General features: G+C 45.8%; 1 protein-coding gene across 8 annotated transcripts in view; it reads right to left on the bottom strand.

The window, feature by feature from the left end:
* Positions 1-11,924: 11,924 nt before the first annotated feature.
* The window catches only part of AREL1 (apoptosis resistant E3 ubiquitin protein ligase 1), a 41,003-nt gene continuing 34,107 nt past the window's right edge, over positions 11,925-18,820 (bottom strand). For 7 of the 8 annotated variants that reach the window (XM_075926868.2, XM_006117751.4, XM_006117750.4 and 4 more), the window contains 5 exons: positions 18,531-18,660; positions 18,390-18,448; positions 16,867-16,956; positions 15,732-15,907; positions 11,925-15,424 (listed from right to left, as the gene is read on the bottom strand). In XM_075926868.2, the coding sequence (XP_075782983.1) occupies positions 15,322-15,424; positions 15,732-15,907; positions 16,867-16,956; positions 18,390-18,448; positions 18,531-18,660 (558 nt within the window). In that variant the 3' untranslated portion in view covers positions 11,925-15,321. Of the gene's footprint in view, positions 15,425-15,731; positions 15,908-16,554; positions 16,957-18,389; positions 18,449-18,530; positions 18,661-18,820 lie in introns of those variants that run through there. The other variant, XR_012903380.2, reaches the window with a different exon arrangement.

The raw sequence follows: 18,820 nt of genomic DNA, 5'->3' as shown, positions 1-18,820 counted from the left end.
ACAGTGCTGAGAGCCCATTTCCACTGGTGCATTACTGCACTGTAACTTGCTCACACTGGGGTCGGAAAGCTGCAGCACATTAAAGTGACTGTGTAGACTTAGCCTGAGTAAGATAGAGGAATAGAGGGAGGAAAGGCATATGTCATTCTTGAAGCTCAGGGACTAACTGCACTGCTAGATTGCTGACAGGAGTTGTGCTCACTACCCCACATAGCCCCACCAGTCCATTGCGCCTCAATCTGACCTGCCACAGCCTGCCCTATTTCAGGCCTATGTGCATCAATTCGCCTCAGTTCCTTGGTCCCATGTCACCTTAGCCATACCCCCAAGGCAGTTACTCCCAGCCTGGGCTCCTACCTCCCGTGCTCAGCTAAAACCGCAGTCACATCTCCCAATGCCAAGAGATAGTGCTTTACTAACCGAAGCCAGGGGTCAGGTCAGAACAGAGGGAGTCTCCCACACCTGCTTGGTTGAGCATAGAAATGAAGCAATTGGGCCCTTAGTGTTGTTACTGATACCTGCTGGAAGAAACCAAAGGGTCCATGTGGAGGGAGGGGCCTTCCCTAGGCATAAGGATATTATTCCTTCAGGCTCAGCTGCCTCAGGCTAGTACTACACTGCGGAGCTATTTTGGGATACTGGAAGTATCTCGAAATAGCTATTCCCCATATTTAATGTAGCTCTTTATTTCAAAATCAATTTTGAAATAATGGGCACACTATTCTGGCATCCCTGTAATCCTTGTTCCACAAGGGTTAAGAAACATCTCAGAATAGCATTTTATTTCAAAATTACCTCAAAATAAGCAACTCTATTTGTGTAGCTTATTTCAAGGTAAAGGTGCAGTGTAGACACCCCCTCAGAGATTCAATAGAAGCAATCCTCCGAATGCCCTAAAAAAAAAAACACACACACCCCTGTCCTCCTTGAACACTTGGGAGCCCAGTCCCCAATGACAGCCCAGAGACATTGCACTCTCCCAGACAGGCCGAGTTTCTTCATTTTTTTCCTGTTCTGTGCCATTTCACTTCCCAATATTTCTTTAGTTCTAATTATCTCCAAAGAGCCGATGACACACATTTCATCTGCCTCATGATTCCTTCTCATATCAGGTTCTGGCATTTGAAATCTGATTTATAAGATGTAGCCGTTGATGTACTAAGTGCCTCCTTTTGCCTCTTACCTGTTAAATCTCAGTCACACTGAAGACCTAAGATGTCCCATCCCCTTGAGCTTGTGAAAACCCACAAGGAACCCAAGCACACAGGACACTCAAGAGCCAAGGCTGCTGCTGCTCCTCCTCCCAGATGTGGAAGCATTTGCAGGGCATCTCCATGGCTGGTGGCATATTTCCTGGTAGTTTATCACTTCAGCTCCTTCCAAAAGCAGAACTTCCCCCATCTACCCTGAACCAGTCACAGCCCTTAGCACAATAGAGTTCTGGACCTTGACTAAAGCTTCTAGGCATTATATACAAATAATGATAAAGGGCCAGATGCTGAACAAGAAAAAACCCTGTGAGTGATCAACAGGAAATGTTGACAAGAAAACTAGAACGGTCACTAACCCCCTCCACCCCAAGAACAAAAAAGGCTTCACAAATCTAGCTCTCTAGCTCAAGTTAAGTGGCATCTGTTAGTAAATATGGGATTTAATCAATCATGTTGCTGCTAGGAAACGATGCTCCTGGGTTACCCTGCTCCTGTCCTGCTCAGTCTAGAAACTACAGAGGGTAGCCAAGTTAAGTCTGTAACTGGAAAAAAACAACAAAAAGTCTTGTAGTACCTTAGGGTATGTCTACACTAGCCCCCTAGTTCGAACTAGGGAGGCCAATGTAGGCATTCGAAGTTGTAAATGAAGCCCGGGATTTAAATATCCCGGGCTTTATTTGCATCTTCCCATCCCGGCGCCATTTTTAAATCCCCCTAGTCCAAACTAACTGCCCGCGGCTACACGCGGCAGTCAAACATTAACTCGAACTAAGTCCTTAGTTTGAGTTAACTGTTACACCTCGTGGAATGAGGTGTAACAGTTAACTCAAACTAAGGACTTAGTTTGAGTAAACGTTTGACTGCCGCATGTAGCCGCGGGCAGTTAGTTCGGACTAGGGGGATTTAAAAATGGCGCCCGGACGGGAAGATGCAAATAAAACCCGGGATATTTAAATCCCGGGCTTCATTTGCAACTTCGAATGCCTACATTAGCCTCCCTAGTTCGAGCTAGGGGGCTAGTGTAGACATACCCTAAGAGACTAACAAAACATGTAGATGGTATCATGGGCTTTTGTGGGCACAACCCACTTCTTCAGATGAAAAAGTGGGTTGTGCTCATGATACCATCTACATGTTTTGATGAAGAAATGTGTTGTGCCCATGAAAGCTCATGATACCATCTACATGTTTTGTTAATTTCTAAGGTGCTGCAAGACTATTTGTTATTTAAGTTTTTCCAGTCTAGAAACTAGTTTAAAAATGTCCTTGATGTGACATTTGAGTAGCACCTGCTGCTTATCGCTTTTTGGCACTGATGGCAAATACAGGCTATTTTGGTGCAGGAAAAAACAAACACATACACACATGAACACAAATACATTCATGGGATTAAGACATAACAATTACATTAATGTTCAAAATATCACAACTGCTTCCCCATCTCCAAGTGAGGCAAATAAACACAAAAAGTCTCTCAAAGGCTGAGCCAGCTCACTACATGATGCTAGAGACTGAACTGGCATTTGACATATAGGGGCTTTGCTCTGAAGTGGCCACTGGAAATGCTTGCATAACAATCTTTCACTAGCCACACCCCACCATCCAACTAAAGAACGAAGACCCCAATTACTTGTGTCAGGAAAGATGATCTTGTGGTTAATGCATCGGCCTGGCATCTTAGAACTCTGGGCTCAGTTCCTGGCTCTGCTATCGAGTGGCTGACACACCTTGGATAAATCACTTAATCTCAACTCTCTATCTGTAAAATGGGACTAAAACAACAGGGAAGGTAAGACAGTTTATTTAGACTGTAAGCTCTTTGGGGCAAGAAGCGTCTTTTGCTACAGACTTGTATAGCACTTAGCTCGATGGGCCCTTGATCTAAGTTGGGGCCAATAGCTGTGATACAAAAACTCATGCTGTTACATAATTATACTGCACTAGTATGCAGGGACATGTCTGGGATGGACATCTGACTTCCACCACTTCCCTTGCATGGTGATGAACGACTCCATTACGACTGGTGTATCCTGGATTTCCAGAGTTCCCTCTTAGAGGCCTTCTCACTGCTAACATCCAGACAGGCTTGCAGAGGAAGTTTGAACGAGGGCAACTGGATCAGCGCCCTGCATGCTAGCCAGGCCTTTGTGTGCCGGCCACAGCATCCATATCTGAAACAGCTAACAAATTAGGTGAAGGAAAAGTCTGGAATGTTGACCAAGTCTCCTCGTGGTATGAGTTTTGATTCCAAAGCAGCTGGTGGGGCCTGGCGGGTGATACACAGCCCAGCTGTCTGACACAGTCACTGAACTGAAACTTCCTCCATGGGCCAAACTCTCATCTTCCCACACCCCCCAGAGTTGCTTCAGATTATAAATATCATAAGGTGGTGACCCTTTCCCAGACGGTCATTCTGAGCATGGGACCTAATGGACAGGGGAGCAACTCCAGCAGCTGTCCTAACCAATTCATTTAAAGTGCTGCTCCACTTCTGTGGTGGTAGATCTTCTGGCCCAGGATGTTGGGCTCCAGGGCCCTGTTGCGCCTTTTGCTGTCACTGAGAACACAAGTGCTGTTTGCTGCTTGCTGCACTCCACTCCTTCCCTGACTGGGGCTCTGAGATGTCACAAGTATCACTTGTTGTATACAAGCATACAGAAGCATCCTGATCAATGAACATGCAGACAGGTGGGGGCACTGGTCCAGGGATGCAGTCAAATGGGCACACTGTACCCTGGCCACTCTCACACCAATTGTGTGAAGTTCAGCTAGATCATGGGAAATAGGGTTCTGTATTTTCAGACACTTCATCATCCACATCCTGCTTCCTCCATGGCTAGAATGGAGGCTGTAAGGTGCTGCAGAGACATTTCATGGGGAGAAGGATGAGGCAGAACCACTCTAGAGCTCCTAGGACTAAATCTGCCTCCTCCCAACACCCCCAGCTTTCCCAGGTTGGGGAAGGGCCCCTACAGATCTGTTTGTACTGTTCCTCCTAATAGAGCATTGTGTAACACAGAGGGAAATGACTGCACTAGGGACCCCGGCTGAGAACAGAGACTTTAATCCTGCAGCCCAGAGAGAATTTGGAAAAAATACCTACATCTGTTGTATTGAATTAGGCTCATAGCTCTGAGGCTGACAAGTGACCCTGACTGTTCGTCATGCCAGGATATAGTCCCTGCCAAACAGTGCCAGGGTGAATTACCATGACTGACTGGAGAGGGGAAAGGCAGCCAGGAAGAGCTGAAGAAGGAGCACAGGCTCCCCAGCACCCTGGAGAATAGAGAAAGCCAAGCCATAGACAACCTCAGAATAGTCAGGGTTAGTGCTTTGCGCTCTGCCACGTTAGATCCAGCTCCATCCCTACCACAGCCTAAGGTAAAGAACTCTGCCTTCTGTGAGCCATTCTGTCTGGAGAGAGAGAAGGGTGAAGGCAAAGGGAGGAACACTAGTTGAGGGAAGAGGGACACAGATGAACAGTGTGGGAGAGGAGAGGGAGCAGTAACCTGTGAGCTGTAAACCCGTGCTTCAGAGTCCTCCTTGCAAAAATCACCGTGGAGTATGGGACACTGACAACATAGAAAGTGCAAATGGAGAAGAGATGGAGAAGAAAGTAGTATGAGGGGGTCCCCACTGGGCATACCAAAGAGGAAATGGGGAGTGGGGAGCTCCTTACTCTTCTAGGCCTATGAGACATGTTTCTGTACACCATATCCTGCAGCTCAATGGGGGAGGAAGTCTGCTGACCCTAACTGCAGCAACCCATCCCCAGAGGGGGACACAGATGGCAACTTGCACTTTTAGAAGGATAAACTCTTACCCTTCCATGTGCCTTTCATCCCTAAGGATTGCAAAGCACTTTACAAGATATACATACAGGGATTATTCACTCACCACTGAAATACAGCCGCTTCTGGGGTGAGGAGTGGCAGCTGTTTTGCAGCACATAGCAACACTGCACAAAAGGCCGGTTGTGAAGGCTAACACCATATCCAGTAGAAACTGCAGGGGGGGACAAAATGAAACTACCCAAATTTGGCCAAGACTCTGAGCTTAGTACCTAGACACTTTGGAAATGTGCCATGGATTCCTGAATGACCACAGTCAAGCTCTACATTTAGTCACTCATTCAAAAGACAGCGCCTCAAGCAGCACACGGGGCACCATTCTGGGATACGAAATCAGAGGGGGTGGTGCTTGCTATTATGCTGCCTATACTGTTTCTTTCAGCACAGTGCCCCCATCACAGAACTGAGGTATTGGGGTCAGTACTTTCTCAGAGGAGAGTGCCCCTTATTGAGTTACCAGCACTATTTCCTGAAGCAACTAGTTTCTTAGCACAATATTAAACTGGCCCAACCCTAATTCGCTTGAGAGAGCAGTTGGGATGGAAGCACAAGGTGAAGAATTAGCTTTCTTCTTTCTACCTTAGAACCCTGGAATTCCTATACCAGATCAGCCCAGTACTCCCCTAGCCTAATATCCTGTGTCTGATGCTTCAGTATCAGATGCTTCACAGAGTTTAAGACCAGAAGGGACCATTAGATTATCAGATCTAACCTCCCGTATAGCATATGTCAATCATTACATTTCACCTCAACAAACCTCTGTTGAGCCCAATGACTTTAGTCTAAGGTATTTCAGGTGAAAGAAAGTGACAGACGAAGTTTCATCCCAGTTCACAAGAAAGGCTGGCCTTTGCTGTGCAACAAAAGAGAGTTTATTGTGTTGGGGTTTGCACGGAGTCCTATTTAATGTAAATGCAGCTGTTCTCATTATTCATGTAAATGTCACTCCTTTTTAATCCTGCTAAGCTCTTGGCGTCAGTGATGTTAGACTGTGGAACTCATTGCTACAGGCTCATTGTGGAAAAAGACACTCATTTATTGTGCCCTTGATCTTGTATCATGGACGGGGCACCTCATTTACCTTCCCTATATTGTTCACTATTTTGAATACTTCTCTGTCTTTTCTCTAAATAGCAACAACCTCTTCTTAGATCAATCTTTCCCCCGCCTATTCTCATTATACACTTTAGACGCCCCCCCTCTATGTTTGCTACAATCCTTCTAAGATGACCAGAGTTGAGACTCACAGGACTGGAAGGGTCCTCAAGAGGTCATCTAGTCCAATCCCCTGCACTCAACGGCAGGACTAAGTATTATCTAGACAATTATTACTTAGAGAATGCACCCCTGGGACTCACCAAGGGCAATAATGAGAGAAACACACAACTGAAAACTGAACAACTAAACTCCATCCAGCCCACACACCGTTGCCCCCTGATGCTGTGAGGAGCTCCTGGGTCCAAAATAATCATTCCCACTTTAACCGGCCAACTTCCACTTGCTGGTGTTTGAGCTGGTGTCTCTCCCTCTGTTTTTTTAGATTGTCTAAGACCAGATCTGTCAAGGTCAGAATCCTAGCCTTGGGGACATTGTGGCAGCACCAAGTGATTTACACTTCACTAACATTCCTGGTATGTAGCTCCAATGAAATTCTGTCATGTCTCACTTAAATCACAACTGCTCTCAGCCCAGGAAAATGACAAATAGAAGGGGCTTAGGAATATCAGGGACAATGCAGAGGCACATACTTTGAGCACTATCTTCTTCCAAAGCCTGAATACATTGAAATTACTTACAGTAAATGTGCTGGATTAGAAAAGTCACACCCTTTGAATTTGAGAAAGCAGTAGCATATGAGGGCAGGGATAGGGTTAGTGTTGGTATACTAACTGCTTCATGCATCTGACAAAGTGTTTTTTACCCAGGAAAGCTTATGCACAAATAAATCGGTTCGTTTTTAAGGTGCCACAGTCTTCCTTGTTATTTTTGCAGATACAAACCAACACAGCTACTCCTCTGAGACTCTGCTTCAGAATAACAGGTCTGTGTTGGCAGCAGGGTAGAATGGGATCAGGTTCACTTTGCCTCTGATTGAAAGACATCCTTAGGTGCTCAATTCCCTGTGCTTGGCTCCCTCCAATTGCTTGACCTGCAGTGCTCAAATGATCTCTCCCGTGTGGCGCCAAATGCCTTCAATCCTTATTGTCGTCTAAAAAGCAGACCCTTTATCCTGTTGGTGGAATAACTTCACGACCTATGCACCTGGTGACTTGAGCTTTTCTGGCTGACTGGATGAAATGCCTTCAAACTCCCCAAACTAGTGATCAGCCTGTGACTTAAAGCCTGAGAGACAGTTTTAATCAGATCAGAACTGGTGCAAATACTATTTATTTACATGATTCTACATTTAAAAAAAATCATTACTAAGCTATTTTCCCTCAACAAAACAAGGCAAAATGTGACAAAGGTTAACTGTATATTGTATAAAAATAATTTCCTTTCGATGCATTTTAAATTTGTTCAAGTTAGAAATAGAGGGCTTTATGTAAAAGGGACTATACGGGAACAGGGTATTCACCTGCTATATACATTCCTCTATAGGTTGAGGGGATAAGACATCAAGCACAAATGTCTACCAAATCAAAAGCTCTATTAAAAGGAAACAGCCAATAACCAATCCTTCTCGTTCCAAATGAATGAACTAAACTGGCTCAAGTCAAGCACAGGTGGCCCTCTGGTGGGCAAAATGCTGCAAGGGCGTCTCTCTTTGAGATGTGGAAAAAACATGGGATGGATCCTTTAGGGCAGGGCTACTCAACTTTGGAAGCCCTGGGGGGCTGCAGTAATACTCACAGAACATGCCGAGGGCTGCAACTTAAGTGTGGTTGCATATACTTGCAGATATATGCAAACAGTATCTTTCATACTGATGGGCACCAATACAAAGATTAAGGCAAGACTACACAACAAACAGGCCCCATTTTAGTCAGTTCTGCTCATATTAATAAAATACAATATTTTCCCAATTTCCACCCATATGACAGCACTTTTAATGAGCAATGACAGTCCAGGAATTTAACTACTAAAATGCATAGCAACAGAAGACCATTACATTGACTACTTTTTTTATTTGGCTCCCACCCACAGGCTGTGTGCTGAGCCCTGCATAAACCCAAACTGCACCATGGGCTGCAAGCCACATGTTGAGTAGCCCTGCTTTAGGGGATACTACCACACTCCTTTTTTGTATCATCTTGGCCATCCTTTTGCCCACTGCTGTCTTCCCTCTTGCAGAAGGATAGCTTCATAACATCAGCTGCAAAAAGATCTCCGATTATGGACTGTTATAAACAGAATGGTGATTAATTGTTCTCTGTGTATACTGAAATTAGGACAAAAAATAACCAGATTAAACTACAGCTAGGGAGATTTAAACTAAATATTAGGGGGAAATGAACTAAAAGGAGAGCTAAGTACAGGAATAGGTTATTGGGGAAGTTGTAGAATCCTTGTCACTGGTGGTGTTTAGGAACAGGTTAGATAAACATCTGACAGGTATGGTCCAGATATGGGCCCTCAACATAGAGGAAATAGGGCTTTTAATTTGGAAGAGGTTTGTGCTCGGTGACCTACATTTCTAGTATTCTATTAGTCCATCAGGTATGGAAATGTATCAAAGAAAAGAAGTTACAGTACCAAGGTACACAGCAGTGCTGAAAATAATGTCAGAAGATGCTGAACAATTACTTGGAGAATTGTCTCCAAGGAGGGAAGGAAGAGAGGTCAGTTGTTGGCCATCATAGATAAAGTCAGAGATACTCCACCAAAGAACTGCCTCTTACTTGCTCTGGCCTCCACTCACACTGGAGGAAAGTATCCTGAACAACATTAGGCCAATTCTAGCTTCTCAATCCCTCACTGTGAACTAAAAAACACTGAACCTTTGGATCTACTGTTTGATCCCTCACAAAAGAAGTGATAGGCAGCCAAAGCTTCTCTTGAGTTTGATATACAGAACCCCAAGACTCAAGGCATGACATACTCAGTAGCAAAGTCTCATGTCTGGGGCAGGATCTGGGAATTTCCAAGACTAGCTTCAGGTACAGTAAATCAGGTATGAAATGAGTTACACATGGAGCCATTGCTATACATGCCAGCTGCTTTCAGAAGTGGTAAAGGGCCAAGGTAGGGTAGGAGTAAGCCTGCCTTAACTCCACTGCTCCACCACCTGGACGCCATCTCAGTTAAACGGTGCCCAGCCAGAGCATGTTTCATGAACCTGTCCCAGCCCTGAATCTCCTCCTACATCCAACCTCCTGCCCCAGACATGAGTCCCCCTGCACCCAAACTCCTTCCCAGAGCTTGCACCTTGAAACTGCTCCTGGACCCCAAAGCTTGCACCCTGAAACCCCTCTAGGACCCCAATCTCCCATCCTGGGCTAAGCCCAGAGCCCCTCCCACACTCCAAACCCCTTGGCCCAAGACCAGAGCCTGCACCCCAACCTCCTACCCCAGCCTAGTGAAAGTGAGTGATAATGTGGGAGGAAGAGCAATGGAGTGAGCAGGACGAGGTCTCGGAGAAGGGGCAGAGAGGGGCAGTGCCTCAAAGTAGGGGTGAGAAGGAAGCAGGGCTAGGGTATTTGGATTTGAGGTAGATCTTACATTGCACTTATATTAACCACAAGATAACTTTTTTAAAAAGGTTGGAGACCATTGATTTAGGTCATACCTGAAAGGTGATTCTCTAACCTGCTGTTTAAAATCTCCAGTGATTGAGATTCAATAACCTCCCTGAGCAATTAATCACTGACAAAGCTTTTCCTGATGTTCAGTCTAAACCTTCCTATCTGAAATTTAAGATTGCTTCATCCTAGCCTCAGATTAAGGAAAACATTTTTCTCCCTCCTCCTTGTAACCTTTTATACACTCAGAATCCCCCCAAACAAAGCAGTCCCTCCCTGAACCAGTCTCTCCATTAGTACTGTTGAAGAAACTCCTGAGAGCTTTGTGCTTTTAGAAGGCAGGCAGACAAAACTTGGGAGGGGGAGAGAATGCTGCAGACAATGCAGTTTCCAAGCAGCACATTCAACCTTCAGCACATCATGCCAGGAGTGCTGCGTGTAGAGAATCAGGAAGTCTGCAGCATTTCCCCCTGTGCAGTTGCCTGCAGACACAGAAGACACAGGTTGGTGCATGCAGAACGAGTGAGACACATGCATAGCTAGAACTTCTCCTGGCCCAGATTCAGGTCCAGGCAAATTCACAGATGCTTAGTTGAACTGAGGATGCTAATCTGGCTACAGGTCATTGGCACCATTCTGTCTCCATGACATCAGGAGAAATTGATGAACAAGAATGGAGATGGCCAGATGACATCACCCCTCCTGCTGCAAAGAGGGGCAGAAACTATAGAACCTGCTTCATGTTAAACTAATTCAGATTACTGCTCCCCCTCCATGTCTAGCCAAACGGGTAGTATTTCTAAAAGCTCTTGCCTCCGCTGTGACCCTTTCCTATGAGTCACACTAGCCAGGGTGCATGTAGCTTGCTTGATATGCTTGTCTGGAAGAGGAGTAAAGTCACTGCTGGAAATCATTTTGATCATTCCACACAGGGAATTCGGGGCTATTTACGCATCGTTGAGAGCCCTGATCTAACATCATGAGCCACGGATTCATCCACTTGAAAGGGATACCAAGACTCTGTCTCTCTAGTTCTTCATGGCATCCACTGCTGTAGTAAACGAGTTCAGATTTTTCTGCACCAGACAAAATGAGAGCTTGCTCCAGTTGTAGGCTGCCAGATGGAACTCTGTAGTGCAATACTACAGCTGGGACTCTGGGATCCACACCTTCTGCTCACAGTCTTATCCAGCAGCCAGCACTCACTCACAGCTTAAAATGCAAATATTGGCCACAGTCAGAGAAGGGGATGCCGATTTCATTACGTGCTGGCAAGTATACTAATGTGTAGTGGGACATATACAAACTTTCAGAGATATACCTACCATAGAAGGGGGAAGAACTCAACCAAAGCCTTTGGGCTGACTCCCAAAATACACTTTGGCAGCATAACATCCAGCAATACTGATGTCAGAAGCCCACGAGGCAGTTGCCACAGAATCCACTCCCTCCATAATCATTTTCATTTTTAAAGTTATGTTTCTAGTTCTTATGGTTGACAAGAAAAGTCTTCCAAACATGAACACAGTGACAAATACAGTGTTGTTAATCAAAGCCTGCAGACAGCCTGAAACAGCTCTCAGATTCATGGAAAAGGAATGCTCACCCTGAGGCCTAATAGTAAACACTTTGTCTACTGTTAACTATTTAGTTGATCATTTTAGAAGAAACCACCAGATGGTAAGTTTACGTCCCACATTCCAAAAGTGCCATCACTTCCCAGGTGCTATAAACTCTGTCCACTCTTACCACCAAAACCTCCATCTTCCAACTAAAACCTGACAACTTTTATAATGCAGTTAAGCAAACTCAAAGGCAATACTTGCAGCACTGAATATAATGAAATGCATGTATATTAAAAGTAACTTACAAGTTACTGTGCCGACTCCATTATTCATTTGAATAGTAAGTATACTAAAAGTCTTACTAATGGATTTACCAGAAGTTGGTGCAGAATTTCCAGCCTGCTGCCATGAAGCACCACAGAAACCAGGAAGTCTTACTGCAGAATTCAGTTAAATTTCCAGGTCCTTGATTTAGTCAGTCCTACTAGAAATCAGTGGCATGAGTGACATGGCGAGGAACTAAAAGATCACAAGAGGACTTTTCACGACTAAGGTTAATCGGTTTAAGTCATCACTTCTGTGCCTCTCAGAAATAACTCCAAACCAGGATGAGAGCATTTTTAAAATATTTTATTTAATATACAAACTATATACAAAATCCACGGGCTTCCAGAACCTGCTGAACTCCACTTGGAACTTGCCAGCTAGAACTGGGGCCTGGCCTCTCTCTTTTAGTCTCTGATTTCTAAAACATGCATCATGAACCTCAAATACAGGCAGAGGCCAGGCCCTGTGAGGTCTACAGCAGCTCCAGAGAGGTGAGGAATCTGTCTGAGCTAGTACCCTGAACCAAAAACTTTCTACTGAAGCGTCTCTATTAGGTGGGTTTAAGGGATCAACTAAGGAGCCTCTGCAGCAGAAAACATACAGTACAGTTGACCACAGTGCATTCCGTACATTGCCCCGCACTGGTACTGTAAGGGCAGCATATAAGGTGGGTGTGATGGGAAGAGGAAGGAAGAGGTTAAGAGACAAAGATCCTCTACCACAGAAGTGGTGGAGCATTGGGAGAAATGGGACCAGCTAAAGGCCTTTGGAAACAAAGAAAGGTTTTCAACTAAAAATTAATAGCATCCACCACATTTCTGACTGCACTTGTATTGAAAGAAAATCCTTGGCATCTGTATAATTACGGAGACAAGGGGTGCTGGCTGAACTGCAAGGAGGATCAGGGAGCTGTTTCAAGCAGATAAAGCTATTCAATGTCTAGCCACTCTGTCCTCAATGTAGAAACAGTTCAGCCCTAGAGAAGGAGGGAAAAGATTCCTGAGGAAGATGTCATCAGCAGAATTAACCTATAACCACAAGGTTCAAAAGGCCCCTTGCCAGGCCAAAGAACAAGACATAAGACTGCAATGAGGAAACAGCAACATGCTGCACCTCCTCAACCAATAGGAGTTGAGCAAAGCAACAGTGCCACCTTCTTTTGGTCTCTAGAAAGAGCAGTGCATGAGTGGAATAGTACACACAAGCCCCAAATGTACTGACTATAGAAACCACCCAAAGTGCAAATAAGTTGGAACCACACTCTCCACTCAGAGGAGGTCAGGGCATTACACAAAGGGAGAGTATTTTTTAAAAAGGGGACAAAGTAGCCATTGCTAAAGTGATCAGTCAGGGAAGAACTGCACCAGCTATGTATCAGGCTCTCTCTCAGCACTTCAATTCCTGAAGGGGAATTAATATACTTTACAGAATGCTTGGAGTTCTGGCTGGATTGGGCACCACAATAGCTTATATTTCTGTAGAGATGTGATGCACTCTCCCAGGCCTGCCAACAGTGGGAGATTGGGAAACTGCATGGGGACCCGGCATGGGGACCCGGCATTTCAAAGGAGCCCAGAGATCCCAGCCACCACTGCTGCTACTTTAGCAGCGACTGGAGCTCTTGGCCCCTTTGAATTGCTTTCTATTCCATGTAGCTTTGAGTCTGGATGGTACTAAGGGCTGACTACCCTTGGTCTTGCCCCTTCTGTCATCACCCCTTAGGGAGCACGGATTCAGGCCCCCCTCCCGCCTGGCCCAAGGGCCTGCTGTGCCTGTTGGCCCTGCTGCACTCTCCCTAAGAGCAGTTAAGATACTGCCTTAATAAAAAGACATTTGTCTAGAATATTCCCAAGAGTTCTAATTCATTTAGTTGAGTTGTATTGGAAAAGTGAAAAGCCAACTTAAAAGCCATACCCCGCAAGTCCTGCCCTGTTTAAGACAGCTCCAGCTCCACAGAATAAAGGAACTGAGGGTGATGGCACAATTTTTAACGTTATCTATTTTTCTAAAATTAGCTCTTAGAAGAGATGAACCTAAGAGCCTGAATCCTACTCATTCCAGTGACTGCATACAGCACAGGTTCTTCTCATATGCCAGTCACTCACCAATGTGCTTCCAGTCTTGACCTGGAGAGATGCACTTTAAGGACAAGTTGGGAGTTCAATTATCTGTTCAGATTTTGGTCTCACTGCTGAAACTGGAAAGATTGCCAAGTAAGATCCTTGACTCCTCACCCTTTCGTTTTGCTGGGATGGGAGGAGCTGAGTGGATAGTCACAGGTAACAGAACCAGGTAGCTATAAATTTACTGCTCATTACTGATTCCCAAACTATAATTTGGGCAGTGGTTGTGCAACATGCCACCTGATGGGCTATTCAATCTCTGTTTGGGAGACGCTCCAGTTTAGTACCCTGTGTGCTGGAAAGCCAGCAGCACTAGAAGGAATAGCAAGGAAGAGTGCTCTGGAAGAGAACAGCAGAGGATTGGTAGGAGAGAAGGCCAGCTGCTCTCCAGGCACCAACACCCCTCCGGGAAGCACTCCCTTCTTCCTCCAGCATACTTCAGGCAGAGCCCCTGGCTGCCATGTGATAGAGGTAGAAGCCAAGACCCTGTGGAATGTCAGGGGCTGAGGTACTGGGTTCTGTCCAATACCATCACCCCAACTGTAATTCTGTACAAACAGAAGCCCAGTGCACACAGTAGTAGCTGCCTGCTGGCCAGCTGGCCTGATACTACACACGTGCCACGAAGGTGAACACTGGAGAGACATTTGTGCTCAGCATTGAGGGCTCACACAGATACTCATCCCCTCTCCTGAGGAAGGGAAAGGAAGGCAAGGGATGCAGGACAGCTTCCTGTACCACTTTAGGTCAAATGTTAGAAACATTTACTGAAGGAGAATATCCTCTTCCAGCTTAGTAGCAGAGGCCTGTACCAGTCACTGCCAGTACAGAAGGATGCTCTTGCTGCTAGCCCTTGTAGAGGCAGTACAGTGTCACTGCCAGGGTCGGCGCTTGTGCTCTAATGAGAGAGTGTGCCTTTGGATTGCTCTCTCTAGCAGATGCTAATCTTCCTCCTCTCCAGCAAGGGCAAGAGATGTCAGCTTCCAGTGCAAGTGAGAGGAAGAGAACTGGAAGCCCTAATGGGTCAGGTATTGAATAGGGAACAAAGCCTGTGTCCTTCAGAAACATGCAGTACAAGTAGTTACATAAGCTACAGGAGAGCATCAGGAGAAGGACTTGGGCCAAAGCATGGCAACATGTTAAGGCTTCTCACACGCCAGCTCTCCAACAAAGTTTCAAGCTGGTCCTCCCCAAAAATAGCTACAGTAATGACTGCTACACAGACCTCCTTCTGTACTAAACTGCAACTCCTGCTCACAGGCACTCCCTGCTCCCAGAGGGACAAATGCAGAGAGTTTGGGGCAATCCCAGTGCCATATCACCCTGACGAATGCACCACAGCTCTTTCGCTGTACTACCCTGAACCGAGATGGGAGTGAGGGGAGGGTATGAGGCGAGCTCTTGGTGATGTACTCTAGACACGGAAAGACTGCATGCCAGATTCTGGAGGATGATCCCCTTTGGACAGGGTCTGTGCTGTGTCCCCATTGCTTTGTGAAGGGAAGAATGAGAGTGGACTGGAGCTATGCCTTGCCCTGAGGAGCAAGGAAGTGGAAGGGGAGTCACAGCATGCCAAATCCCTCACATCCCTCGCTGATGGCCAGCTGCAGCATCTTGTGCACTTCTTCATAGGAGTCATAAGTAGGGAGGCACAGCTGGTTAAAACTGAAAAAAGAAAAACAATTAATAAGCACCACTTGTGCAGTTGGCGAATATCCACCAATGTCTCCAGCTGCTCACTGCCCTTGGGTGGGATGACATGGTATCCACCACACATCTAGCACCCATTATACAGATTGCCCACCACATGCTTGCTACCAGCAGCTCACAGTTCAGAGGGGCCAACACACCTGGCATGTAGTACCGGCAGCTCACAACAAGAAATGCTACTAGATGATGCACTCACCGCTCACAAGCACATAATGTAATCCCACACACATACTGCAGGGAGTTCAAAGGCCAGGGCTCTCACCAGGTGTGTGCTGTCGGCAAAGTACTATGGGTTGGAGCTGCAATGATCTGGAAAGATGGACAGAGTGCAGCAAACCCTCCTGGAGGCAGCTGAGAGGAACCAGTTGTGAACTGTAATAGACGGGCCAGTTCCTCCTGTGTGAAACTGGAGACCACGGTCCAAAACCACCTCATGACCTGATAGAGACCAATAAGGCAGAATTAGGTCAGGGAAGCAGGGACATACAAGTACAATGGCAGATTACTAGAAGAAGAGAGGCAATATGTGCAAGAAAGTAGCTCTACCAACTGCTATGGCCACCAATATTATGAAGGCAAACCAGAAAAGGAACAATTGCATAGTCACTTCTCACCAGTCACCTTTATATCTTGTTGCTACCACCCACCTCTAGTATAATAGGATGTCTCATCGATTTCCCACACAAGAGGCTCCTCTCTATTGCTGAAATGCTGAATCGGAAAACTAATTAGGCTTAAGATACAAATCCCATCTGCTTCCTTTACTAATCTTTTGCTCTCCCACATCCTTTGGTGCCTTGGCAGTTTGGAAGGGGAAACAGTTCTAGTGTCTCCCTCTGGGACACACTGGCAATTTCCATTACTTCTCTAGATAGTCTCATGAGCCCCCCACATCAGGATGGGAAGTGCTCCTGGGATGGGAAGACTAGGGCCATTTGTTAAGGAACCTCTATTGGGTGACAACCCTACGCCTCACAATTACATGGACTTAAAAATCCTCAAATCATCCCTGATAGATGGGAATCTCCTCACTGAAGAGTGATATACCCAACATTTGACTTGCCACAATGCTGAAATTCTCTTACAGTTGACTTTTCTTTTCTCAGTATTAATGTTGAACTTTCCCTGCTGCAGCTGCAGTCCAGTCATTCTTGTTCTGTCCTCAGTGGCTTCTGTCCTCTTTGTAAGCTCCCTTCCAAGATCCAAAGTCTGCTCTCCTGTGTCTATACCACCAGGCCCAGGTCTTGCTTTTCTACTCTGCTCTTCTCCAAGTTCTTTCCAGTTTTTCTTTCTGGAAGCTTTTCCCACTTTGAGCAGGAAATTTCCATTTGGAGTCCAAGTGATGCAGGTGACAGTCGGCCCATTTCAGTGGAGGAAGAAAAAAACTTCCCACCTACCTTTTCTCGGAAGTGCCACGACCCTCCCACCATCACAGCATGAGCCTTGAAATCACAGACACTGATGTCTCCAGTACCACACATCAGCAGCTGAAAGGAAAAAGACCTGCAGTTATGAGAGCAAGAGCACAAAGTACTCATGAAGCCAGCCATTATTCCAGTTACAAGAGTCAGCTTTGTTCCCTTAAGAGGCACGCAAAATGCTGGGCTCAGAACATACACACTTCAAGTAAAATGTCAATCTCATAGGGTATGTCTACACTACCCCGCTAGTTCGAACTAGCGGAATAATGTATGCATACCGAACTTGCTAATGAAGCCTGGGATTTGAATTTCCCGGGCTTCATTAGCATAAAGCCGGCGCCGCCATTTTTAAAAGCCGGCTAGTGCGAACCCCGTGCCGCGTGGCTACACGTGGCACGAGCTAGATAGTTCGAACTAGGTAGCCATTCCGAACTATCTGTACGCCTCGTTCCAGACAGGGGTTATTGTTTATAGTTTTAATTGCTAGTGGAACGAGGCGTACAGATAGTTCGGAATGGCTACCTAGTTCGAACTATCTAGCCCGTGCCGCGTGTAGCCGCGCGGCACGGGGTTCGCACTAGCCGGCTTTTAAAAATGGCGGCGCCGGCTTTATGCTAATGAAGCCCAGGAAATTCAAATCCCGGGCTTCATTAGCAAGTTCGGTATGCATACATTACCCCGCTAGTTCGAACTAGCGGGGTAGTGTAGACATACCCATATATAGTACTGGACTTCTTCTGTTAGATATAAAATGGGCTAAAGGAAGAGGAAAAACAGTTGCCAAACCAGGAAATATGGGCAATCCTGAGAGGAGGGGACTAAGAGTCTTAATGGCTCCCCTGCTACTCTAAAATTTTCTTAGGATAACAGCTAATCAGGAAATAAGACCTCATGTTTGGATGCCCAAATGGTCCTGTACAAAGCAGAGTACTATAAAAACTATGCAAAGTAGAGACTCTCAGAGCTGGAACTGGGATGTGTGCACCAAGAAGTCTAGACTCAGATGTTAAATGGAGACCAGAAAAATTGATAAGTGACTCTCTACCTTGCCATGGGTTCATTATTAGTGTAGAATGCTGACCTAAAGGAATTGGCCCTGTTCTCTTTAGATCATGCCATCTGCTGTAAGAGGCAATTATAGTCTGGCTAGACTTCCTATGTCCCCACAAGACATTAAGAGCATCTGAACCCATGATTCAAATACCCTTTGATTAAAACTATAAACAATAATTATATATTATCCATGAAGCCAGTGTATACGTGACAGAAGGAGGAGTCTCCCAAACACTCAATGCTCTCTCCCTCAGACAGACAGACAGACAGACAGACAGACAGACAGACAGACAGACACACCACTGAGAGGAGGGAAGGAGAAGGGGGAATGTTTTAAGAAGAGACACTGCAAGTGTTGAGTTCTCTCATCCCCAGCCAGCTCTACAGTCATGTGAAAAGGAGGGTAAGTGGGCAAAGCAGGCTGGCTCAGGATCAGCAGAACCTACCTCAAGCTCATTCTCATCAAAAATAGCTAAGAGATTTTCAGGAACTAGCTCATTGAGACCTGAAAGACAAAAAGACAGTAAGTGGCAGTGTCTCTAAAACAGGAAGTTAGAGCCAAGCAGGGAGCACACACTGTATCTTACCTTTCAGGAAGTGATCCACCTCTTCTCTAACCTGATTGGCCAGTCTGTATTGGGCAAGCAGATTCAAGTAGAAGATCTTATTTTCATTGGTTACTGGGACCTGAGCCCCTCCAGTTACCAGCTCAACCACCTGAAACAAGAGACCACACAAAGATGTTGGTGTAAGAATGTGTGAGGATAAGGAGAATCATCCCTGTAGCATGAACCCCTGTCTGAAGAAACTCTCCCTACTCCTACTTTGCTGATACTCTTCCTCAACCACTGCTTGAGGGACATCCCACACAATTCCC

This window comes from Pelodiscus sinensis, chromosome 5, assembly GCF_052426305.1.
Source record: "Pelodiscus sinensis isolate ZL-2025 chromosome 5, ASM5242630v1, whole genome shotgun sequence".
Taxonomy (NCBI): Eukaryota; Metazoa; Chordata; order Testudines; family Trionychidae; genus Pelodiscus; species Pelodiscus sinensis.
Note: the sequence above shows the minus strand (reverse complement) of the source record. Positions and strands in the feature narration are given on the sequence as shown.